We start from the raw sequence: 26,499 nt of genomic DNA, 5'->3' as shown, positions 1-26,499 counted from the left end.
CAGGTCCCCCAGCATTGTTCTTTATACAAGCAAATGATTTAAAAAAAAGACTATTCTAAGACTCCCAAGTGGCCATTAAGATAATAAATATTAAAAGTATAATAATAGGAAATTTTCATGGAATATTACTGGGTTTAAAAAGATAAAAAGAGGGGCACCTGGATGGCTCAGTTGGCTTAAGTGTCTGGCTCTTGATTTTGGCTCAGGTCATGATCTCAGGTCATGATCTAAGATTGAGCCCTGCATCAGGCTAGGTATGGAGCCTGCTTAAGAGTCTCTCTCTCTCTCTCTCTCTCTCTGTCTCTCCCCCCACCGACCCCTCACTTCCATATTTGTGTGTTCTCTCTCTCTCTAAAAGAAAAAAGAAAAGAAAATATATATATATAAAGAAAAAGAGAATATATATGATGGGTATAAATTATGTGTTCAAACTTTCCTTACAGAAAAGTAAAAAGGATGCTAGATACCAACTGGACATGTTGGATTGGCCCATTGACTGATGTAAAAGCCAGCCCACAGGTGACAGAGAGAGAACATGTAGAGGCCAAGGAACAAGGAATATATATCTTAAAGGGGCTAGGAAAAAAGACCGAATCTAGATATGTCACCCACAGTGAAATTGTGGGTGTCAGACATAACAATAGCATCTTAACCTGTCTCCCTGCATCCAGTCTTTGTTTTGGAGTGCTTTTGAGCAGAAAGAAACATCTTTACCCTCAGGATAATGCTTGGAAAGTGGTACCCCATAATGGAGAGCGATGTTGTGTCATCTTCCCTTTTGGCTTCTGCCCCTCTCTGGTATTTTACTTTGTAATTTAAAATTTAAAGAAATACTTAAGGTTTTGGCTGGAACATTTCTTCGAGGATGTGATGAGACATGGCCTCTTCCCCCAGAAAAATCTACCTAAGCCCATGTGAAGTTTTACATATAATTTCAGGAATCCCGACTGCAAGCCCTTCTGTAGACCTCATTAAGAGATCAAGGACTCCTGAACAAGTGTATCTCTAAGGTCTTTTCCACTTGGCTGTTAGCTCCATGAAGGCAAGGAAGACTAGCTTTTTCACTGCTGCATCTCATCATGTAGTATAATGCAGGTACACAGTATTTTTTAAATGAATGAATAATTGATACATTAAATTCTTATTTGGTTTCATTTTAGGTCATAATAATAATGCCTTTCTATGACTGCTATGAGCCCATGGTGAGAATGGCTGGAGCAACACCTGTTTTTATTCCCCTAAGATCTGTAAGTTTGCCATTCACATTCTTAAAGATGTTTTGAAAATATATGTAATTGCTTTGTCCCTGATAAAGCTTCAACTTTGATTACTTTTTGGGATTTACTGTGTATCTCTACTACGGCTGAAGGTAACCAATATCTTGAAGAGAGCAACTTTTATTACTGTCTCCTGTGTTTGCCATGTGTCTCTGTTGTACCAGCATTCACATTATATCTAATGTTACCTCTTGTAGATATGTGTCTTCCCCACCAACATAAGCAGGACCAACTCAGAGACCATTTCTAACTCACTTTCATAGCACTGCTCCCCAGTGACTAACGGTTTATGCTGGGTCTCCATAAATGATTGTTTAGTTCTGAATTAAGTGAAAATTCTGAAATGTTTAAAATTTTGCTTTTATTTTTAGGAATTTAATGAAGCATGCTACCAATGTCTTTTTAAAAATCTTACTAAAATAAGTATACACTAAGATAAATCAGAATCTTATATGGCCTTAAAGTACTAAACATGTTAACCATCATTATAGCTGGCTCCCTTGAAGGAATGTAGACACTTAAAAGCTATTAAGTATCGACAAGATTTTATTTTGCCATTTAATAGGTGTGAGCGTGAGACTCTAGTCCTCTTGGGCTCTTAAGGTTTAATTATTTCTGTCTTTCTTTTTTTTGAAGATTTTATTTATTTATTTGAGAGAGAGATACAGTGAGAGAGAGCATGAGAGGTGAGGTCAGAGGGAGAAGACTCCCTGTGGAGCTGGGAGCCCGATGCAGGACTCGATCCCCGGAGTCCGGGATCGTGACCTGAGCTGAAGGCAGTCGCTCAACCAGCTGAGCCACCCAGGCGCCCAGGCTTAATGATTTCTGTTTATTTTCTTTGTTAGTCATTTATTCAGTTACCTTTAAAGGCCTTACCCTTCTCTATTTTTTTTTCCCCCAGTAAGGTTATTTATTTGTAAGGCAGTAAACATGAATCAATTGAATTAAATCACATTTTATTCTTCATACTTAGAAACCTGTCAATGGGAAAAAATGGTCTAGTTCTGACTGGACATTGGATCCTCAAGAACTGGCAAGTAAATTTAATTCTAAAACCAAAGCTATTATACTGAATACTCCACATAACCCCATTGGCAAGGTGAGTCTTTGATCGCTTTATATAGTCTTCTGACCTATCATTTTCTCACACGGTGAATCATAATTGGCTCTGCTCTTTTGTTTTCTTTAATACATACAGGTATATACCAAAGAGGAACTCCAAGTAATTGCTGACCTTTGCATCAAATATGACACGCTCTGCATCAGTGATGAGGTTTATGAATGGCTTGTATATACTGGAAATAAGCATCTAAAAATAGGTACTGATTATTACATAGAGTCACAATCTAAATGTGTTTGGGCACGTGTGGAACAACTGATTGGAAAGGATCCCAGAACAGCTTTAAAATAGTCCTTACATTGGGTATCTTGTCTGGATGATCACTTAAATGGGATTTGAATAAATGATGCTTGAGTGAAATGATTAACAGATGGAAGGACAAACAGTACAAACTAAGGGAAGAGATTTTTGGATCATACTATAAAGCTATGAAACCAAAGAAGTCATACTTTTGCCTATATCCTTGGCTTTTTGTCAAGAATCCATCTATTACTTAGTACATAAGATACAGGGAGCTTACGTGTTCCCAAGCTGGACTCTGTGCTGAGCAAGTTGCCAAAATTCCAAGTCAACAGGAGATGTAAGGGCCAGTAAGCTATTGCTGCTTGGTCTTTGCCAGAGATTTCTTCATTACTTCATTATTCTCACAAGTGCCTCAGTGTCTTCTAGAATTGTTCAGACTGATATCAGCTGTAAGAATGTATGCACGGCTGCAAACTTGGAGTTTTTGCACTTGTCCTTGCACTTGCCCAGAAACACTTTTCTCCCTAGATATCCACATGGCTCAGTCTCTTACCTACCCCAGGGCTTTATTCTGATATCAATTTTTATGGCCATATATACATAGTTACAAGCTTTCTCCTTCCAGCATTTGCTTTGCTTTCCACCCCTCCTGCCCCATTCTGTTTTGTTTTTTTCCTTTATAATAAATATCAAGACCTATATTGTTTACTTCTAACCTGCCTGAACGTAGGAACTTTTGTTTGTTTTAGTTTGTTTTGTTTGTTTTAGTGTCTTCTGAATGCCCAATTTCCAGGATAGGATCCTGCATATGTTAGAGGATCAGAGCACAATTGATGAGTAAACGAACAGAAAGTATGAAAGAGGATAAGGGAAGGAAAACTAAAATCACTCAGGCAAAAAATCAATAAATAAAAAATTAGTGTACTTATATATAAATAGTTGTATATATCATAATTATCCCTATGTACATTATAAATAGTAGAAATACAGAGGACAAAGCAAATGCTTGAGAGGATCAACAGAGGAGTGAGCAAAAGATGGAATTTGCTAAGCAGAGAGGTAGGAAGAAAATTCATACCAGATAAACTAATATGGACTGAGACAGGGAGGTCTAACAGATCAAGATACACTTAACATTAGGACAAGTGTTTCACAAGGATATAATAGGCACAGATGATGATGGAAAAGTAGGATAATTCTGATAGCTTCGAATATGAGAACAGAGTTTAAACTTGTGGAGGAAGTCACTGGTTCTGAAACTCAAAGCCTTAGTATACAGAGTACCTCAGAGCCACAAAATTCACATCATGAAATAGGGATACATTGTCTTCCATCCTGAAACAAGAGACAGTTTTCCTAACAGAAATTTAATAAGTAGAAGAAGTCATTAGGGGCGCCTGGGTGACTTGTTGGATTGAGCATCCAGCTCTTGGTTTCAGCTTAGGTCGTGATCTCAGGGTTGTGAGATCAAGCTCTGTGCTCAGTGGGAAGCCTGCTTTGAACAGTCTCTCCCTCTGCTTCTCCATCCCCCATCCCCCCCGCCACTCATGCACACACACACATACACACATATACTCTCTCTCTAAAACAAGGAAATCTTTTTTTAAAAAGAAGTCAATATAAAAATCACAGTTCTGTGCATATTTGTAACAAAGAGCCGTTGAAATAAACACATCAGAACTTTTTTATTTTGCCATTAGTATTCACTTACTAAATATGCATTTGTTTCATCGTTGGGAGCCCACGCTGTCAGATAAATAGTAGTACTTATTTTAAGCACTTAAGAAAATTTCAAGGAAGAAAACTTAAAATTGATTTTTAATTAAATTTTTTATTTTTTTATTAACATATAATGTATTATTAGCCCCAGGGGTACAGTTCTGTGAATTGCCAGGTTTACACACTTCATAGCACATACCTTCCCTGTGCCCATAACCCCACCACCCTCTCCCTACCCACCTCTCCCCAGCAACCCTCAGTTTGTTTTATGAGATTAAGAGTCTCTTCTGGTTTGTCTCCCTCCCAATCCCCTCTTGTTTCATTTATTCTTTTCCTACCCCCAAACCCCTCACATTGCCTCTTAACTTCCTCGTATCAGGGAGATCATAGGTTAATTGTCTTTCTCTGATTGACTTTGAAATTGTTTTCTTTTTAATTCTACACATTAATTTGATTGTCAGAGTTCCAACGAGCATACTTTGAGAACAAGAGATGTGTCATGTCAAGGGAATTGGTTACATGATTGGATTTGTAGTATAAAGCTAAGAACCAGCTATAGGTGAGGATCTGAAGTGAGTCAGATAGGTTAGCAGTAGAGTTTAGAATCAAAATAATGTGGGGCTTGGGCAGGGAGGGGGTATAGCCTTTGAAGATGGGAAGGGAACAAGCAAGTATGCTTCTGAGATCTCTGGCCTGGCCCCCTCAGCAGTGATGAGGCTCTAAAGCAGAAGTGGGGATGTGCTGAGGAGGAGCAGATCTGTGGGGTGTTAAGGAATTTCCTGCCTCTCGTGCTTTAGTCTTGCTAAGTTTCAGTGTTTGTGAGATACAGAGAAGATGTCTTGGAGACAAGTGGAATTATAGGCCTGATAGTCAGGATCAAATTATGAGGAGAAACAGTTTGGGCAGTCATCAAAGTTTTGTTGATGGTGGAACCCTTGGAAGAGAATATTCTCAGGGAGAATGGATAGCCAGAGAAGACAGCCAGAGATCTGAAAGGTTCGGTGATGCCTTGACTCAGAAAACTGCATTAGGGTTCATCTTCATGATCTCTCTGTTTTGGGTCATTTGGACTATTTGCAGTCAAAAATCAGATCAATATGAACAAATAATTATTTCTTGTAATTTCTAATTTAATTAAATAAATATAATTTTTAATTAAGCAGAGAGAAGAGTCATCTTTCTAATGAATATAATTCTATACTTAACATAAAACATAGTTCATGTCTATGCAATAATGCCTCAAATCTTTAGAGTTTTAGTTAACTCAGTTTAATAATATTTTTCCAATAGATAACTTTAAATGATCTTAAAATACATTGTTTGAGCCTTTATTATATTGCTTAAACCTCATATGATAAGCCCTTCATATTAAAAATGTAGCAGATATTACTTGCTGGAGATATCAAGACATATATTTTTAACTCAGATTTTTTAGTTGTTTATAACAGCCCATAAACAAGAAAAAAAAATGAATTCACTATTTCATTATTTAGAGAGTGCAGTTTGGTTCCACAAAAACTTAGCTCTTCTTCAAATATAGTGGCCTTTGTTATATGAAAGATGCAAAATGGCTATTTCATCAATTTGCAGAGTGTGATGGTAAGGCTTTCTAACCACACATCATGAAGCAGCATCACCCTCGTGCTTTTACTGAAGCAGTTTTCCCCGGGGTAGTACTCTTCCTCATGCCTCTCATCCCCATCTGACTTCCACTGAAGCCTAAGCTACCTGTAAATAACTCATAGTGGCTGTGGCTGATTTAAGGATCATGGGTCATAAATTGGAATTGCAAAGACCAGTTGCCTTAGAGATATAAATGCAAGCTTAACTTACCAACTTTAGGTATTGAAATTTGTTTGTTATTGTTGTTGTTTAGTTTTTATTTATTTATTCATATAAGTAATCTCTGCACCCATGGTAAGGCTCGAACTTACAACCCTGAGACCAAGAGTTGCGTGCTTTTCCAGCTGAGCTGGCAAGGTGCCCCTAAGTTTTTTGGTTTTGGTTTTGGTTTTAAATAACTCTACCCAACATGGAGCTCGAACTCACAACTCCAAGACTAAGAGTTTCATGCTTTATCAACTGAGCCAACCAGTGCCCCTAGATAGTGGTTTTTTTTTAAATGATCAGACCTATAAAGATTCTTTTTTGTTTTTTAGTTTTTTCCTGTTAGATTCACACACAGGACTTCGGTATTCTGTTCTGTTTACATTAACTTCTGTGGCTGAGGTGGAGAGGACATGAACATCTAGATGTTTTAAAATTCCTTAGGGCCTTTTTATTGAAGTAGTAGAATTTGTTCTTGGATCAGATTCTTGATTCAAATGATATCTCCAGATTTCTATAAAATAACATTTCAGTCAACAAAAGAAACCTCTCTTTCTAGAAAAAAGATATATTAATACATTGATATTGATATATATTGATTATATATATATATATATATATAAATCTTTCAGTATTCAGCTAACTAATATAAAATTCCTTATAAGTTATTCAGCTGATCAGTTTACTGCTGGAAAAAAAGAGAGGTTGGTGTATACCATGACTCTTAGAACAACAGAAGAATATCTACTGTACCTCTACAGAACAGGTGAAAAACTAGGAGATTGCATAAGAAGAACTTAAAACTCATGGGATTGCATGAGAAGAACTTCACGACTAAATTATTTAAGGAATGAAAAGAGCAGTGTAGTTAGCATTCTTGGAAGATTCATAAGGCAACATTTTGCCAATGTTCAGCAAAGTTCGCAAGATTTTACATTCTCTACCTTCATCATTTTGTCACCAGCATGCCCTTTGCCACAAATACCTTTTTTCCTCTTCTCTGACTGGCAAAGGCCTACGTGGTCTTCCAAGTCTCAGCTCAAGCATTACTGTCTACAGAAAGCTACGCCTAACACCTTCTTCTGTTCTGGCATGATACTCCATGCCTGTTGGGATTACAGCACTTTCCACACTGTTCTATGGTTGCTGTTTTACTTTCCTCCTACCCCCACTAGACATTAAACTCCTTGAAGATAGGAATGGCTTCTTTCTTATCTCTGTTTCCTCTAGATCTAGGTTAGTCTCTGGTACCTGGTCATTGCTAATAAGTGTTTGGTAAGTAAATAAGTATAAGATTGAATGATTTTTTTAAAGATATCAACCAACTTGAAAACATTTATGCAGTCATTTCTCATTATTTGTGCAATCCATATTTGTGAATCACCCACTAAAATAGACTTTTAACTCCAAAGTCAATACTCCTGGCACTTCATTCATAAATATGCAGAAAGGGGCAAAAAATTAGAGTGACCCGATGGACATGTTCTCAGTTGAGGTCAACAAGGCAACGCTCTGCTTTCTTATTTCGGCTCCTTCTATAAACAAGTGTCCTTTTCATGATGATTTTGTTCTTTAAAATAGATCCCAAGCATAGTGCTGACATGCTGGCTAATATTTCTAAGAGTAGGAAGGCTATGTATGGTATGTATTATGGAGAGAATAAGTATGGGAGATGAGCTCCATTCAGGCACAAATTCTAGTGCTCTTGGCCATGGAGATATTAAGGGGTGATACCCAAAAGGTATGGACTTCCTCCAACTGCTTGCACAGCTCTGCTGATACACTAAATATCATCAAAGTGGACAGTTTAAAGAAGTGAATTTTATGGTGTAGGATTTATATCTCAAAGTTGTTAGTAAAACACACACACACACACATGCATGCACACCCAGATTGCCTGGCGCTACCCCCCAGAGTTTCCGATTCAGTAGCTCTGGGATACAGTCCAATAGTTTGCCTTCCTGACTACTTCCCCACTGAGACTGCTGTTGCTGGTGTGGGGACCACATTTTAAGAACCATTGCCATAGGAAGCCTGGAGAAATAGATTCACAAAATGGGCAAAGTAGAGTTGAGACAACAGTAGCTAGGACCACAACCAAAATGGAGCCACAGGAAGAGAATATTGAATGTACTGCCACTGCTGACACTGCTTGTGTGACCTCTGCTTGTGTGACCTCTGCCCGGCACTGGCTACTGACACTCCTGCCCCTGGAAGTAATTTTGCTACTTAAAATTACTTAATCTGTCACGTATTACAGTGTTTTCAAGTACTGTAACATTTTTCATTGTGTTTAGGTTAAAGTTACATTATATTTAAAAACCCGCTGAAGGGATGCCTGGATGGCTTAGTCATTAAGCATCTGCCTTTGGCTCAGGTCCTGATCCCAGCATCCTGGGTTGGAGCCCTGTATCAGGCTCCCTGTTCAGCGGGGATCCTGCTTCTTCCTCTCCAGCTCCCCCAAGCTTGTGCGCTCTCTGTCTCTCCTTCTCATATAAATAAATAAAATCTACAAAATAAATAAAAATAAAAAATAAATTAAAAAAATAAAAACCTACTGAAATACACTGACGACACTACTTTTAGATTATACTGAATAAAGATTGATGGGAAAGCAATTCCTTAATCTTTTTCTTTTCTCTTTCCTATTCAGCTACGTTTCCAGGAATGTGGGAAAGAACAATAACAATAGGAAGTGCTGGAAAGACTTTCAGTGTAACTGGCTGGAAGGTAAGATGCTGAAGAAGATAATGTCTTCAAAACAGGCATATATTTTATTTCTCGTAGAGTTTCTGTACTTGTGTATTTTAAATGCATATATTCTCAGTTTACACAGGTTTTTATATTGACTGATATTTTCTTTATTATTTACTCATTCGGCTTTCATGTTGGCCTTTATCCTTTTTGAGACCTGATCATTTCTTTGTTCAAGTTTTTATTTAAGTTCCATTTACCATACAGTGTCATATTGGCTTCCGGTGTGCAGTACAGTGATTGGGCCCTTCCATACCAGCCCAGTGCTCATCACGAGTGCCTGCCTGACTCCTCATCACCTGTGTCCCCCATCCTTCCTCCCCCTTCCCCTCTGTTAACCATCCGTGTGTTCTCCATAGTTAAGCATCTGTTTCTTGTTTTGCCTCCCTCCCTCTCTTTTTCTTTTCCTTTGCTCATTTGTTTCATTTCTTAAATTCCACATATGAGTAAAATCATACAGTATTTGTCTTTCTCTAACTTATTTCGCTTAGCAGAACACTGGCTCCACCCATGTCACTGTAAATGGCACAAAAAATAGGAAGTTTTTCATTTTATAAGTAATGAACTAATGGAACTCTTTTTTTTGCAAAAAGCGTTCAGATTATTGCATATTAATATAAAAGGAGGAAGAAAATAATATAAAATAATAACTAATATTTTGGCACTTACTCTGTGCCAAGTTCTAAGTGCTTTACACAAGCTCGTTCTCATAAGGGCATTATGAGGTGAGTATAATTTATCATCTCCTTTCTCAGGCAATAAAACTAGTACAGAAAAGTTAAGTAAGTTGCCTGAGGCTATACTGCGAATAAAGTCAAGCCAGGGCAGGCAGTCTAGCTTCAGAATCCACGTACTTACGCACCACATTATGTAATACAATAACAATTTACCCAGTAAAATATTGTTTAGTTTTTATTTATTTACTCATTTAAGTAATCTCTACACCCATGGTAAGACCTTGGAAACTTGGTCATCCTCCAACCGGCCTTTCCTGAACATGACCAAGAGGCAGGGAGTATCAAGAAAATGGGGCCTGGAGAACCAGCTTCTGGAAGAGCCCCCTAGGCCCTCATTCAGAGTTACTTTTACCTAAATCAGATAACCTTTGTTACAGTTTTTAGACCTTCAGAATACCAGAAGTAGCAAATTAGAAAAGAAAAGGATAATAGTGACTAAAGGTACTGTTTACCTTCTGAAAGCAGAGTTCAGTGACTCCAGCGGAAACTTTCTCACAAAACAACAGTGTTGAAATGAGGGGTAAATACTAACACTGTACTACTTTCATAGTATGAACATTTTAGACTTGCATATACCTAATAATTACATTAAGCTGAGCTACTCTATCAGATTTGGTACATACAGTTAGATTTGTTTTTTGAAATCTGCTTTGTATCTTTTCCTTCTCCAGCTTGGCTGGTCCATTGGTCCTCATCATTTGATAAAACATTTACAGACGGTCCAACAAAACACCATTTATACCTGTGCGACGCCTTTACAGGTAAGTATTAATGGTACTTGGGGTTGAAGCATAGTCTTTTGGTAAAAGTGTTATTTTTAGGCTGTGTATTCGAGTACCCTTTTTGAGCCAGGCTTCTAGTACTGTTTGGGAATTTAGGAACGGACAAATATTCATTGCTATCAAGAACAGCTTTTTTTTTTTTATTTAAATACAAAGTTTTAGTTCTGAACACTCATACACTGCTGGAGGGATTGCAAAGTACTGTGGACTCTGTGAAGGACAGTGACGACACCTTGTCTTTCCCGTCTTCTAGGGACTGCTCGCATTCCTTGGCTCATGGTCACATCACTCTAACATGATTCTGATTCTCTCCTGCTACCTTCTTGCCCTTATAAGGATCTTTATGATTGTATTTGAACATTTGCAAAGTTCATTTTACCATGCAGGGTACCATATTTACAGGTTCTGGGTTTGTTTGTTTGTTTGTTTGTTTGTTTTTAAGATTTTTCTATTTATTCAAGCAGTGGGGAGGTTGAGAGGGTGGGTACCCTGATGCAGGGCTCTGTCCCAGGACCCTGGGATCATGACCTGAACTGAAGGACTGGGCCACCCAGGTGCCCTTACAGGTTCTGGGTTTTAAGACCTGGACACCTTTGGGGGCCATTCTGTCTGTCACTATGAGTATTTAAAAAATGAAAAGAAAGGAAAAGAACGAGGAAGCTCTATAAGGATCAATATGGAAAAATTTCCAGAATATACTGTAAAGTAAAAAAAGCAAGATGCAGGGCAGTGTATATTTTTGCTATATCCTGTATAAGACAAGGGGAAACCATTCACTTGTATTTTCCTAAAGGATCTCTGGAAGGATCCATAAAGAGCTAGTAAAAGTGGCTAATTGTAGGGGATTGAGGAATAGGTGAAATGAGTAGATAGGGGTGGGTGTAAGACTTTTTAATGTATATCCTTTTTATATCTTTTCTGTTTTTAAAAAATGAATATATAATAGGCATCTATGTATCATTATTCTGTGAATAATCAGAACAGTGAAAAAAAATTTTTTTTCTGGAAGACAGTTAAAAAGCCAAAAGAATGAAATATATTGGCTACAGTAAATTTACTTTTTTTGCTTCCTGTCAAAAATACCTACTGAATGAGAAAAAAATTTTTTTTAATTCTTTCTCCAGTGACTCTCTAAAGCAGTATCATAATAAAGACTAGTTTTGACTTTTGGTTTTATATAATAACAAATTCATTTTATCCACTCAAAATAAGTCCATTCATTTATTTAACAAACATTTACTGAGTATTGGAGATATAGCAGGAATCTCTTTCTGAAAAGCTCTTTTTGAGCTTATAGCCTAGTTGACAGTACACAGATAATAAAGAAGTAAATATTTTACTGATATGCCAGGTATTCATAGATGCAATAGAGAAAAATAAAGCAAGAAAGAGGAAGGATATAAAGTGCTAAGGGAGATACAATGTTAAATGGAGTAATCTTTGAAAGCTTCACTGAGATGACATCTGAGCTGTGAATTGAAGCTTAAATAGTCACATGGGTTACCTAGAGGAGAACCTTCCAGACTGTGAGAAAAACAAGTGCAAAGGCCCTGGGGTAAGCAGTCTGGCTGTCATGTTTGTATCTGTGAAAAGTACAAAAGTGGGACGGGATAATCAAAGGACAAGAGTAGGAGGAAATAAATCAAAGGAGTAGCTGGAAGCCAGATCAAGTAAGGTCATATTCCTTACTATAAAGGCTGAGTGAGATAAGCCACTGGAGAGTTCAAGCACAAGGGTAACGTGATCTAACTTGCACTATCAAAGGGACCTGCCTACTTTATTGAGTCAGAAGACTCTTGATGTGATCCAGGAGAGAGACAGCAGTTGACTGAACCAGTACGGGGATAGTAAAATGGTGGAATGTGATTGGGTTGTGAATATATTTCGAAGGCAGAGCTGACAGTATTTGCTGTTGGGTCACATGTGGGGCTTGAGAAAAGGAGTCCAGTATAAGACTACAGTTAAGAGAGATGTTTATGTCTCTTGAGCTTTGACTTTTCTAGGGCAATATCCCCTGCAATGGGGAGTGAATAAATTGCTGAGAAAAAGAAGGATGCAGCTAAGAATCTGGAACATCCTTTCCTGACTGCTCTGGTCCTCCATTTCAGCTAAGTGCCTGGATTTTTCCATGCATTCAGACAACCAAGTTTGGAAGCTGGCCCATGCTTCCCAAGAGAACCCCAGCTTCCCAGGCTGATGCAGCTTGATCCTTAACAAAATCCAAGATTTTGTTAGTACTGGAAATTATTATTAATTCTTTTTTCCTGCTGGCTTCTTTCGGGATGCAATCTTCTCAGTGATCTTACCCTTCTCTGTCTCTCCATGTCATTTCTTGCCATCCACTCTTGCTACTCTTGAGCCACGCCAGACTCAGTTCTTCCAACAGAACAAACTGTATCCTGCCTTTTGCATGTATTTGTTTCCTCATCCCTTCCACTTACCCTCTCCAGTACACACCAACTGGAATCTTTATAACGGTGAGGATCATGTTCTCTTATTTACCATTACAGCCCCAGTGTTTTATCACAATGCCAATATTTAACATTGGTATTCAGTGTATGTTTACTGAGTGAGTGTTTTATCCTTTAATTCTTGATACCTCTTGGTTCTGATTAATTTCCTTAAAATTTGGCCACTTTGCCCTGCTGTCTCGACCATTCCACTTATTGATTATTTGCTTATGTTCCCTTCTTTGTGCTGAGAACTGGTATTTCTAAGTTAGTTCACACTGACCTACCAGTCCTCTGCCCCCTTGCTTGTACAGATCCTCGTTCTTTATGTATGTCCTGATTCAGACTTGTTTACCTGACCTGTGGCCTCCTCAGACACCCACATGACCTTTAACAACATTAGCTTTTTCCCTTCTCCCAGTTTCTCTCCTGTCACTTCTGGCTTTCTTGAGGAATGGTACAGAAGTGACTCCATATACCTTGGAAACTCTTTTCTAATCCCTGCGGTCCATAGACACTTTTGGGATACGAATGATTAGAACAGGGATTAGAATTTAGATTAGAATTATTGCATAACTGGGACACCTGGGTGGCTCAGTTGGTTAAGCAGCTGCCTTCAGCTCAGGTCAGGATCCCAGCGTCCTGGGATCGAGTCCCACCTCTGGCTCCTTGCTCCGCAGGGAGCCTGCTTCTCCCTCTGACTCTGCCTGCCACTCTGTCTGCCTGTGCTCGCTCTTGCTCTCTCTCTCTCTGACAAATAAATAAATAAAATCTTTAAAAAAAAAAAGTATTATTGCATACTTATGGGTAGTGACATAGTGGGTTCACTTTCATTTCCATGACCTCCTCCAAGGTAACGGGAAAAGGCTGGCTAGTTCATCATTTCTTTGGTCATCTTTCAGACTTAGATCTAGCAAGTCATTCTGCAGCTCATCTCAGTGGAAAATAACTTCATGTCTTTTCCTTTCCAAGTAAGCCATCTTTATACAAAACCTCTTTTTTAATTCAGATCTTCATGGCTCATTCTCAGTTCTTCAATTTAGATTTAATCATTTACATGTAACTGATTGCTCTGTTAATTTACATAGTCTAACATAAGTTCACAAGAATTTAGCTATAATTCCCTGAATGACTTTTTTCTTTTCTTTCTTTTTTTTTTTTTTACCAATCATGTGACTCAGGCAATTTTAATTCTACCAATAAATTCAGCAACATTACCATATTTCCTTTCCACATGTTTCAATCTTAACATGCAGGAAGCCTTGGCTCAAGCTTTTTGGATTGACATCAAGCGCATGGATGACCCAGAGTGTTACTTCAATTCTTTGCCAAAAGAGTTAGAAGTCAAAAGAGATCGGATGATACATTTGCTTGAAAATCTTGGCCTAAAGCCCATAGTTCCTGATGGGGGATACTTCATCATTGCTGATGTGTCTTTGCTAGGTTTGTAAGAGTTTTTATTATTTCAAATATATGGAAACTTATGTGTGAAATTATATTAGAATTAGAGAGTAAAGATTGGTGTCAAAGTCATACCAACATTTTGTCTCTTGGAAAATGGCTTTTCAATATGTCACTGGTTTTTGTTGTTGTTGTTGTTTGTCTTTTGTTTTAATAACTGTCTTGAGTTTTAGGTCCCTGAACCTTAAGTGTGACTGTTAACAGGGTTATGGAGTCAGTTCTTTTAGGTATTCCATTAAACATAGAATTTGCTATCATCTTGTTCTAGTGTGGAATTTAAAACAAAAGTCTATGAAATAATATATGATCCCAGTGTTCCCCTGAGTAAAATTTTAGTTCCCTTTTTACTTAAGAAAAATAAAATTTCTAGAATGTCGTTGCTATCAGGGAATGTTTGTTATTTTAGAATACACTGAAATGAAGTAAAGAAGGAAAATAATATCTATTGAGAGTCTACTACATGCCTAGCACTTTCAAACACCCTTTTGAAGAAAGTGTTGTTAGCTCCACTTTTAAAGATGTGAAGACTTCGAAAGTTTTAAATAACTTGCCTGAAGTCACATAGCTGGATTCCAAATAGTTTTGTCTTCAAAAAACAATGGTCTTTTTTTTTTTTAAGATTTTATTTATTTATTTGACAGAGATCACAAGTAGGCAGAGGAGCAGGCAGAGAGAGAGGAAGAAGCAGGCCCCCTGCTGAGCAGAGAGCCTGATGTGGGGCTTAATCCTAGGACCCTGAGGTCATGACCTGAGCTGAAGGCAGAGGGTTTAACCCACTGAGCCACCCAGGTGCTCCAACCATGGTCTTTATATTACCTGAAGCTATTTTATATATTTCTGACATGCCATACTAATCTAAAATTAGAAGCATGATAACATTTTATATATAACCAGTTTTCTTCAAAAAAAAAAAAAAACCCTATAGTGTTAATATTAGTAAATTTAAAAGCATAATTTATTCTGATAGAAGTTGGCCAAATAGTTTGTTTTAAGGTTCTATTACAATAAAGTTATATTCCACTGAACTTGAAAAGCATTTTATATATACTAACTTCTATAAGACTGGAAACTGATTTTTATAACCAAACAGTGACTTATTTCTTCATTTGTTGTGAGAGAAGCAGAAGCCGTTATGCCCAGAGATTTTTGCTGTCCTATAGCCTGAAAGCTATGTATGTTTGGCTCTACCAAGCTCCATTATTATATAAAGCCCCTCAAGATGTCCTATATTCTGAGATTTAGAAATCACTTTTCCTATGGTACATCTAAGTGTATAATTCATTTTATGAGATGATAGACACAGCTGTTTTCATCACCTTTAGTTTTGCCTTTGAATTGAAAATCCATACCATTTCAACATTAATTTATTTTGTATATTTTTATTTATTATTTAAAGATTTTATTTATTTATTTGTCAGAGAGAGAGAGCACAAGCAGGAGGAGTGACAGACAGAGGGGGAAGCAGGCTTCCTGCTGAGCAAGGAGCCCGATGTGGGACCCTATCCCAAGGACCTGGGATCATGACCTGAGTTGAAGGCAGATGCTTAAACAACTGAGCCATCCATGAACTATTTTTATTTTTTATGTATTTTATTTTTTTATTTATGTACTTATTTTATTTTATTTATTATTATTATTATTGGTGGGCAACAGAAAAAATTTATTGAGAGATATCTAAGTAACAGTACAAAAGCTCCTGAGAAGGAAAGGGAACTTGAGAGGGTTGCGCAACATGAGTTATTTTTAAAATAATTAATTTACATACTTGATTTATTTCCAAAAAAGCATTTAAGCTAACTTATATTAAAAAGATTTCTATGTAGTAATATATATAAATAATTTATGTAACAGAGGATCAGTTCACATAGGGGAAGGAAGCGAATTTTTCATATAGGTTCACACCTTATTGTGATTAGCATTAACTTCGGAATGAACTTTGTGGCTGCAATAGCAAATGGAAAATGGAGTTAATTACATAATCTTGGAAATAATTGTTCTTAAAAAAAAAAAAAAAGAGTGAATTCCTCATTTCTTCACTGTGAATTCCTCACTTCCTAACCCACCATATAGTGTGAGACTTCAGTAGTTTCTGTGACTATTTTCTGAAAATATTTTGAATCTTGGCAGATTTAAATGAAATACATCTTCTCCTCAGATCTAATAGACCATCTAATTTTCATTGTTGTTTTAGATGCAGACCTCTCTGGTATGAAGGACAGCAATGAACCATATGACTATAAATTTGTGAAATGGATGACTAAAAATAAGGTAATTTTTATTGGCCTTTGAGATACTGTGCTGTATTTTATGGTTAACTTATGAAGAATACTTGCTGACATGTTTTGAACAATGTTAACAATAGTTTTGTTATGTGATATTCCACTTATGGCTATGTGGAGGATTTTAAAAACATTTTTTCTTTTTAGAAGTTGTTGTGAACATTTAGAAGTATTTGTTTTTGATATTTATCTATTCTAAAATTAAAGTTGAAGTAGAAGTAGTTTTCCTATTTTATTTTCCTATTTATTTTTCAGAAACTGTCAGCCATTCCAGTTTCAGCATTCTGTAACACAGAGACCAAACTACAGTTTGAGAAGTTTGTGCGATTTTGCTTCATAAAAGTAAGTTCCCTGTTCTATTCAAAAACACATTTATGATGTCATTCCTTCTGATTTATAAAGCACCTTTTTTTTCTCTTGCTAAGAATGATGTGCTCATAGGCAGTTTTAAAATTTTGGCTTGCTGCCATGAAATTAACTGCCTACCAGAACAAAACTCAACACTTTGAAGTACTGAGTTTACTGTATTACAGCATAATCAGTCAAACACCTTACCATGTAGCAATACAATGTCCAGCAGAAATAAAAAATTACTAGACATGTGAAGACATAAGAAATTGTGACCCTTGGGACACCTGGGTGTCTCAGTCAGTTAAGTGTCTGCCTTCAGCTCAGGTCATGATCCCAGGACCTGCGTCAGGCTCTCTGCTCAGTGGGGAGTCTGGTTTTTCCTCTCCCTCAGCCGCCCTCCCTGGTTGTGCTCTCTCTCAAATAAATAAAATCTTTTTAAAATATATATATAACCCTTAATAAAGAAAAAAGTAGTCAGTAGAAACAGATTACAAGGTGACCCCGATATAGGAATCATCAGACAAGGACTTTAAAGCAGATATTGGAAGTATGTTCAAGAAATTAAAAGAAAATATAGTCATAATGAGTGAACAAATTAAAACTATAAAAAAATCAACTGGAAATTCAGGAATTTAAAAGTGTAATATTAGATATGAAAAATGTATGGGGCTTGACAGACAGAGGATTGAGGATATCAGGAATAAAGACCCACTTGAATTATAGATTCATAGAATTATCTAATCTGAAAAACAGGGAAAAATTATTTTTGAGAAATAAACAGAGCCTTAGGTCTATGAGACAGTATCAAGTGATAATACATGTAATTAGAGTACCAAAAAAAAAAGAAAGAAAGAAAGAAAAAATGTGGCAGAAAAAGTATTTTAAGAAGTAATAGCCCAAAAAAAAGAAGTAATGGCCACAATCTCCTCCTATTTGGTGAAAAGCAATATCCTTAGAGATCAGTGAACCACAACAGACTGTAAAGAAAACCACCCTAATGGTTGCCTGGGTAGCTCAGTCATTGAGCATCTGCCTTTGGCTCAGGTCATGATCCAAGGGTCCTAGGATTGAGCCCCACATCGGGCTCCCTGCTCAGTGAGAAGCTTGCTTCTCCCTCTTCCTCTGCTACTCCCCTGCTTGTGTTCCCTATCTCGCTGTGTCTCTGTCAAATAAATTAGTAAAATCTTAAAAAAAAAAAAAAAAAAAAAGGAAAGGAAAGAAAACCACATAAAGTGTATAAGACACTTTATACTCAAACTGCTGAAAACCAAATGTAATGGTAAGATCTTGAAAACCTCAAGTAAAAGACTCTACTTCACATGCTTATGAATTCAGCAACTTCTTATCAAAAAAAAAAAAAAAAATGGAGACGAGAATACAGTGAAATGACATCCTCAAAGTGCTAAAATAAAAAATGTATCAGCCCAGAATTCTTTATCCAGGAAAATAGCCTTTAAAACTGAAAATGAAGTGTATATTCCTGACAAACGAAAGCTAAATGAATTGCTTATCATCAGATCTGTACTTAAAAAAAAAAATCTGAGGGGCACCCAAGTGGTTCAGTTGGTTAAGTGGCTGCTTTCAGTTCAGGTCATGATCTTGGGGTCCTGAGATCGAGCCCCACATCAGGTTCCCTGCTCAGCGGGGAGCCTGCTTCTTCTCCATTTAACGCTCCCCCTGCTTGTGTTCTCACTCTTTCTCTCTCAAGTAAATAAATAAAATTTTTTTAAAAATCCGAATATATGCATCATTGCTATTTTTAAGATGCTGCTACTGAAGACAGGCTTAATAAGACCCAAAAACTACCAACACATTCATCTATAAACCTAGTCAGAATGATGTAAACATTGTTTTCAACTTTGAAAGACAATCTACAAACTCTGGAAGACTCATTCAGAAGAGAATAAAAATGTTAACAACCTAATAATATTTTATTTTTATTTATTAATATTTTGTTTAGTTGACCAAACTGTAGAAGAGAGAGTAAGGCCAAGAATATTCTCATGTTTCAGTGGATCCTAGACAGAGAAGTGTATCTTTTAAAGTTACAAGCAGAAGTAATTAAAAAAAAAAAAAGATTAACTTAAGACTTCCTGTTTTAAAATCATAAACACTGCCCTTCCCCATTCTCTTCTTGGAAATTAATGAAAACAACTAGGAAAATGGAAAACAGATTCACAAATTCCCCAGTAAATGAAGAAGAGTTGCCAAATACTGTAAAAGTAAAGGGAAGACCCCTAGAAAGTCTCTTGTGTCTACATCTTCAGGTTATAAACAGCACCAGCAGGGAACCAACTCATTTAAAACAATAGGGCAATAAGTACACTAGCAGTGGGAGCTTCTCCAGACTCATTTAGCATCATGCAAGGCAGGAGAGAGATACAGCTGTATCATCTAGAACCTGTGTGGGGCAAGGTGGGAAGGAGATTATAGTTGGGTTATCAATTTTCTTATTCATACCTGTCATGTGTGCTCCAACCCGTGTTGGGGCACTGTGGAGGAGATAGATTAAATTGGAGGTAGCCTCTTAAATTATCTGGGAGGGGAAAAAAAAACCTCCCCACCGCTGAAGTCCACATCAATCATATTAAACTTTACTATGAACCAGGGAGAATTTCTGCTGTCTTCTAGTGCTACCCTAACTCCTCACATAGATCTGCAGATACATCTTCCAATTATAGACAAAGTCAGTAGGTAGCATATTCATTACCAGAGCAACAGGAACAGTAGGTGCACTAGCAAGAGATTACAGAGGTAATTCAATCAAAAATGACTAATGAAAAAGAATCAGCTGCGAATCTATAAAAATATACTATTAAGGGTGGAAGAGAAAGGTGCAGGGAAAACAAAGTGTCAGAAAGAGAATATTCAGTCAGAGAAATGTTGCTATAGATAGTTCAAATCCAGAACCTTTAAAATGAGATTAAAGCAGAAATTTTAAAAGTTCAGGGAAGATAATGTTAGATAATATAAGAAGATAAAATGACAGCTTGTCAGAGCTCAGGTACAAAATTGACAGGAAAAAAATCAAGCTATTGATAATTGTAGTGACATTGGAAACAGCGCAGGGAACACTGAATACTTACTTCTGTAAGCATCTTAAGGATTGAGAAAAGTGAGCAAAGAAGAGTGGAGAGGATCAAAGACTTTTAAAATATTAGAAAAATTATAGATGTGGAAGACAAGTGAAATATCTGGAATTCTGTGGTGAGGGGGAAAAATGGACCCTGAAAAGAATTTAATAGCTTTATCTTAAGAATGCTTAAGAACGCTCAGTAATTTCATTTTTCTAATTAAAAAAAAAAAAAAAAGGCAGCTAAATCCAGCAATTGAAAGGGAGTGCTTTGCCTCAGGAAGAATTGTCACAGAACAATTAACACTGAGATATATTGGATTTAAAAGATAAACAGTCCTTCAGCATCTACACAAAAAACCAAAGCCTTCATGGGGGCAGAGTAAGAGGATCTGTGTAAACAGATCAACACTCAATCCTCAAAGATACAGGAGCAATACCAAGAAGTCTAAGGAAAGTTACCATGGCTGACTCAACCTCTTGGAAAGGCTAAAAATAAAAGGATGGCAAAAGGTGCCAAAATAATGAAAATTGAAAGAAAGCAGGTGAGACTTAAGGCAAAATAAGCCAAAAAGGAGCACTTTACAATGGTTATGGGTAACATTCTCAGCAGCTCTCAAATATATGAAAGGACTCCCACTTTAGTCATATTACAAGAAATGAAAATTAAAATTGCAACAAAATTTTATTTTATCTATTAGCTTGGAAACAACCGAACAACTAAAAATTTCTGTAAGACACTCTTACAGAGAGCAGGGGTATCATTTGTAAAATCTCTTAACAGTGGTTAGTTTGACCATTTCTATCTAAATGTAATGCACATACCTCTTAACGCAGAAATTCTACTTCTGGGATCTTTTTCCCATGAATTGACTTGCACATTTTGAATGACTGGTGCTCAAGGATTTTCTGTATTTGTAACTCCCCTCTTTGACAGTGGAAAAAAACCCTGGCTTTCATCATGGAATCACATCTTTAATCAGTCCCTCGGTATGTGCCACTGTCCCTCCAGCCACCACCCCTCAGGCTTTGACACTTTGTACCAGGCTGCTATTGCTGTCACCTGTTGCAGAGATGCCCTCCTCCAGTTCTCCACCACTGCACACGAGGCTGCCACTATCACCCACTGCATGGAATCCTTCACCCCTCGTAGTTTCTGACATCCCATGCCCATCTACCTTGGCAGATGCCTGCCTCATCCCATCAAGGTTCCAGCACCCTGCCTGGAGCCACCCTGCCATACAGATGCTGGCTTACCCTGCTTGGATCCTGACATCCTATTCCAGTCAACACTGCCACTGCCATCACCAACACCTCATGCCACCCACATAAGAAACCCCCCTGTCTCCACTCAGGCTGCTACATCCTGCGCCAGGCTGCCCAGGCTTCCCCTGCCTCCGTATGTGGACACCTGCTTCACTCAGCCCCACCGAATGGCTTTTCAGTTAAATCATTTGGTAGAGAGGGAAAGGAAAGAAGTAGAAAAAGCAGAGGAGAAAAACAAGAGCTTAATTTTCACTGTTTATCTGTCAGTTTAATTTTATACCATATGCTGGCATTACCTATTCAAAAAGCAAATGAGTTTTATGAGAAATCATAACTGAAACATTGAAGGGAATGGGCATAGTAGTGTGAACGAACAATTTTTCTTCATTCAGAGCAGAGAATTGTGAATTTTGTCTGAAGTCAATAAATAAAACCAAATAAAAATAAACCAAATAGAAATAAAACCAAATACATTATTTAGTTCTTGGAAGTAACCACTAGAACTAAAACCAGAAATTACCATAAAAAGTTGTCTTGTGGGATGGTGGGCATAGTAGGACAGAGTAGGGAGGAGGAGCAGAGGATTCTGACTCTGTGTAAGCTCTTCTACACCCTCTGATTTGTTTCTGTAACTCTGTGTTAATTTAATTGTATTCCTTGTATAGGTCTGCCTTTTCATTTTTGAAAATTTTGAAAATTCTCTTCATTTGAGATCAAATATTCACTTAAATCTTCACTTAGTGCTATTATGTTTGATATTTTTTCTACTTTACCAAAATCTGTCTTTATTTTAAAGTAAACAAATCATTGGAGTACTATCCAAAACTTAATGAATGGTAGCTGTAATTTGCTCAATGTGCCTATTTTCAATTAGGCAAATACCAGCCAATGGTACCATTCACCATGATTTTGTGTCAGAAGGAATCATCTTATTTGTAAATGTCATTTTAAGAGGAGAGAGACTGCTGATTTTAATGCTTTTAGTGAGCCAGTATTTTCAGTAAACTTTTCTGAGCAGCAAGGAAAAATGATTTTTTCAGAAATCTTAGCATTGGATATAAATGTTGACAGTCAACACAATCAATGAATATCATGCAGTTTCCCAAATGGAAAGGATTTCCTTATAAATTCCTTTCCTAAAGACATTCAAATACCCCAACTGGAGACTGAGTCTGTCCTTTAATATCCCAAGCTTATGGCTGGATATCATCAGGGGTGTCAGGTCATGCACAAAAGGGGGTAAGGTGAGAGGCAAGAAAGCCAAAATAATAAATGTTGATTCCATGAGCATAGCCTTCAGACTCGCTACCGGCATTGGTGTCATTTATGAGTCTGGGTCTTCTTTGGCATGGCAAGCTGCTTGGACTGCTCTGATGGTTATAAAATAGTGAGAGTGTTCGCACTAGTGAATGTGGTTTTGTCAGGGATCAGTTTAAACTGTTTTCAGTCTGAACTGTGTTTAACAGTTTGTCGATCATTTTCTTGGTGATGCTTTTTGGCCACATGCCAGTTGATTTGTACATTTCTTTAGTGTCAGGATTGGAGCAATAGACTGGCAGCCAGTATCACAAAACAGTATGATGTAGTGATCAGTGTCACACTTCTCTAGCTCCTCTAATATTGAATTCTTATGAAGTTCATTCACTTTTCCAGCTAGGCAGTAATGGGATATAACATTATAAATAATTGATTTGTTTAATTTGCTTCTGGGCTCCTTAAAGAGCTCGGGACCTGTGTACTAGACCACCAAGGTGGGGGAAGATACTATAGATGCCATTTTCCAGTTTCTGTCCATGCACTTGCCAGAGTTGTGGCTTTATATGGGTGTGGCTCTATATGGGCAAGGCTTCCAATGACTCATCTGAGAAGGCATGATCCCGGATTGAACACTCTGGGATTTGGTGCTGTGGAGGCCAAGGACAGGCTAGAGCCCAGCTGGGCCCTGCTCAAGTTATCAGGGGTTGAAGAGCACTTGGTTCCCAAATCACTACATGACTTTTCCTGATCCATTGACTTTGGTATATTTTTTCTATATTTATATATGTACTTCATCTTGAATTTGTTTTATATATAATGAGGTTATTTCATTTATTTACAGAAAGACAGTACACTGGATGCTGCTGAAGAAATAATTAAGGCATGGACTGGACAGAAGTCTTGATCCAAGCAGAAGGTTTGTATTAGATGACCTGATATGAAATTGTTATTTAGTGCTGCCATCTACTGGACACTGAAAAACAAATATTTCAGTACCCATGAAATATGAAGAAATATTTCCATTGCTTTTCCAAAATGTTAACCCCACTGTGGCTTTTCTTTTTTTGTTTTTCAGTTGAAATGTATGCGAACACCTCCCAGTACCACTTTACCTCAGGCAGAGTAGCATCGTGGATAAGAACTGTGAGATGCTGGTTGATGCGTCACCTCTCAGTGCTTCAGTTCCCTCATCATAAAAAGGGAATAAAATATAGCACCTACTTTATGACCCCTGGCTGGCTCTGTGGGTAGAGCCTGCAAGTCTTGATCTTAGAGTCATGAATTTCAGCCCCATGTCAGGCATGGAACCTACTTTAAAAAATAGTACCTACTTTAGATGAAGTTTGTGAGGATAAAATGGATTGATATACATAAAGCCTCAATAAACCCTCAACTAATGTTAGTAGCAGTTCCAGTTCTCCACCATCGTGTGAAAACTCTTGCCACTTATATGCCCTCAACTCCAAGTCCTTTCTTTCTCTACTCACATGTAGTTCCCTCCCCTTCATTAACCAGTGCCTTTGAACTTTGCTCAGAGTTTTGCTTCTCTGTACCAAATACTGCCAGCTTCCAGAGTGGCTTCAAGGTCCACACGGATTATGGAGGCTTTCAGAACTTTGACCTTACCTTTGGCGATGTTCACCTCTACCCCACTCTCCACTTAAGCCACCCACCCCGTTGGGTACATCCTGGACCTTTCATCATTTAAGGCTGTGTCACCTTTGAGATAGTAAATTAGTCATCTCACACTGTACCCACTTATGCCTATAGTGTTCTCCTGATGTTTCTCATCTGCTCTCAAAATATCACTTCTTTAAACTCACTATAATTTCATTTCAAATCCACTATTTCTCAAAAAAAAAAAAAAAAAGTCTATGGCCTTCTTACAGCAGAATCAGAATCAATCCATGAGAATAGATTCTGGTCTTCGCCTTAGACCTGCTGAAAATAATTTCAGGATCTGGCCCTTCCAAGGTGATTTTTATGCCAGCTGAATTTTGATAATCACATGGAACCCTCTATGTCATTCCCGTCAGTCCCCTTATATTTTCCCTGCCCAGCTTAGACTGCGTCATCTTTCACTTCAACCAAGATACTTTTGCTGCCTTGAGTAACTTGCCCATTGTTATATCTCACCTAACTGGTCAAAAAACCCTAAAACTTCACCCTGGGATTAAAATGCTTATACTGGGCTGCTGACTACTGCTGTCACAAAATACACATTGTGCAGATACCAACAACCATGAATGAATATCGTTAAGCTTAACTAGATTTAATCCTTCCTTGACACCCTAATGAGATTTCTTCTACCTATTACCACAACAGCAATTCTTAATACTCTCCTGTTCTCTACCATAGAAATATCCAACTTCCTTTCTTTCTACATCTCAAAGCCCACCAGGACCAGCACAATTAAATCACAGATAATGACCTCATCACCCACTGCTATGAGAAACAAAATGTAAAAACAGATGCTGCCAGACAAGCATTGTCAACTGAGATCCTACCAAAAGGCCTATGACCTATCTGCACCAGCATTCATCCTTAATTCATTTCATCCAGGGTTGGGGCAGAATGGGGAGGATTGATAGGAAGGCAGAACCAGGTCCAGTCATGCAGAAGGAAACCCAGGACCGCAAGAGCTGACTGCTGCACCCCAGTATAAATCCCAGGTATAATTTTTAGCCTGTCCACTCTTGCTGGGGACATGATGCAGTTTTTGCCAGGATTTAAATCTGCTTTTCACAGTCCTGGACTTGTCCAGTGCTAATCCTACCACCCTTTCTTCTCACACTATAACTTGGCTCAGTCCATTCTCTTGTATTTTCAGCCTCTGGTTCCCTTCCTCAGCAGTGAGACATGTCCAGATTTCTCTATTAGAAAATTCTCTCCTAAATGCTATCTACTGCCCTGTTATTTCTTTCTCTTCAAGGCAAAACTTCTCCTTCTTTCCTCCTTCCCTCCCCCTCACCTTCCTTCCTTTGTTCCTTCCTTTAACAAATATTCATTGAACTCATACTATGTGACAGACACTAATGTAAGTCTGTTTCTTGGTTTTTCTCTCTTTTTTCCCTTTCTCATTTGTTTTATTTCGTAAATTCCAAATGTGATTGAAATCATATAGTATTTGTCTTTCTCTGACTTATTTCGCTTAGCATTATACTCTCTGCTTCATCCATATCATTGCAAATGACAAGATTTCATTCTTTTTTATGTCCGAGTCATAGTTCATCTTCTTTATTCATTCATCTATCAGTGGACACATGAGTTGCTTCCAGTTTGGCTATTGTAAACAGTGCTGCAGTAACCATACCCAATAAACATATGTCTTTTCAGATAAATGTTTTTGTATTCTTTGGATAAATGCCCAGTAGTGTGATTACTGGATCATAGGGTAGTTCTAGTTTTAATTTTTTGAGAAACCTCCATACCGTTTTCCACAGTGGCTGCACCAGTCTTCATTCCAACCAACAGTGCACAAAGGTTCCTTTTTCTCCACATCCTCACTGATACTTGTTTTGTTTTTGATTTTAGCCATTCTGACAGGTGTGAACTGGTATCTCATTGTACTTTTGATTTCCATTTCCCTAATGATGAGTGATATTGAGCATATTTTCATTTGTCTTTTGGCCATCTGTATGTCTTTGGACAAATGTCTGTTCTTGTCTTTTGCCCATTTTTTATTTTTTTTAATTTTTTTTCAAAGATTTTATTTACTTATCTGACAGAGATCACAAGTAGGCAGAGAGAGAGGAGGAAGCAGGCTCCCCACTGAGCTGAGAGCCTGAGAGCCCAATGCTGGACTCAATCCCAGGACCCTGGGATCATGACCTGAGCCGAAGGCAGAGGCTTTAACCTACTGAGCCACCCAGGTGCCCCTTTTGCCCATTTTTAAAATGAATT

The 26,499-nt window shown here is 37.6% G+C and overlaps 1 protein-coding gene across 1 annotated transcript in view; it reads left to right on the top strand.

Moving 5' to 3' along the window:
* The window catches only part of KYAT3 (kynurenine aminotransferase 3), a 60,648-nt gene extending 34,717 nt beyond the window's left edge, over window positions 1-25,931 (top strand). The window contains exons 6-15 of the mRNA XM_059375313.1: window positions 1,161-1,247; window positions 2,251-2,376; window positions 2,476-2,596; window positions 8,840-8,916; window positions 10,349-10,438; window positions 14,166-14,352; window positions 16,562-16,638; window positions 16,905-16,991; window positions 23,438-23,512; window positions 23,672-25,931. Of these exons, the coding sequence (XP_059231296.1) occupies window positions 1,161-1,247; window positions 2,251-2,376; window positions 2,476-2,596; window positions 8,840-8,916; window positions 10,349-10,438; window positions 14,166-14,352; window positions 16,562-16,638; window positions 16,905-16,991; window positions 23,438-23,500 (915 nt within the window). The 3' untranslated portion in view covers window positions 23,501-23,512; window positions 23,672-25,931. The remainder of the gene's footprint in view (window positions 1-1,160; window positions 1,248-2,250; window positions 2,377-2,475; window positions 2,597-8,839; window positions 8,917-10,348; window positions 10,439-14,165; window positions 14,353-16,561; window positions 16,639-16,904; window positions 16,992-23,437; window positions 23,513-23,671) is intronic.
* Window positions 25,932-26,499: the final 568 nt, after the last annotated feature.

This window comes from Mustela nigripes, chromosome 14, assembly GCF_022355385.1.
Source record: "Mustela nigripes isolate SB6536 chromosome 14, MUSNIG.SB6536, whole genome shotgun sequence".
Classification (NCBI taxonomy): Eukaryota; Metazoa; Chordata; class Mammalia; order Carnivora; family Mustelidae; genus Mustela; species Mustela nigripes.
Note: the sequence above shows the minus strand (reverse complement) of the source record. Positions and strands in the feature narration are given on the sequence as shown.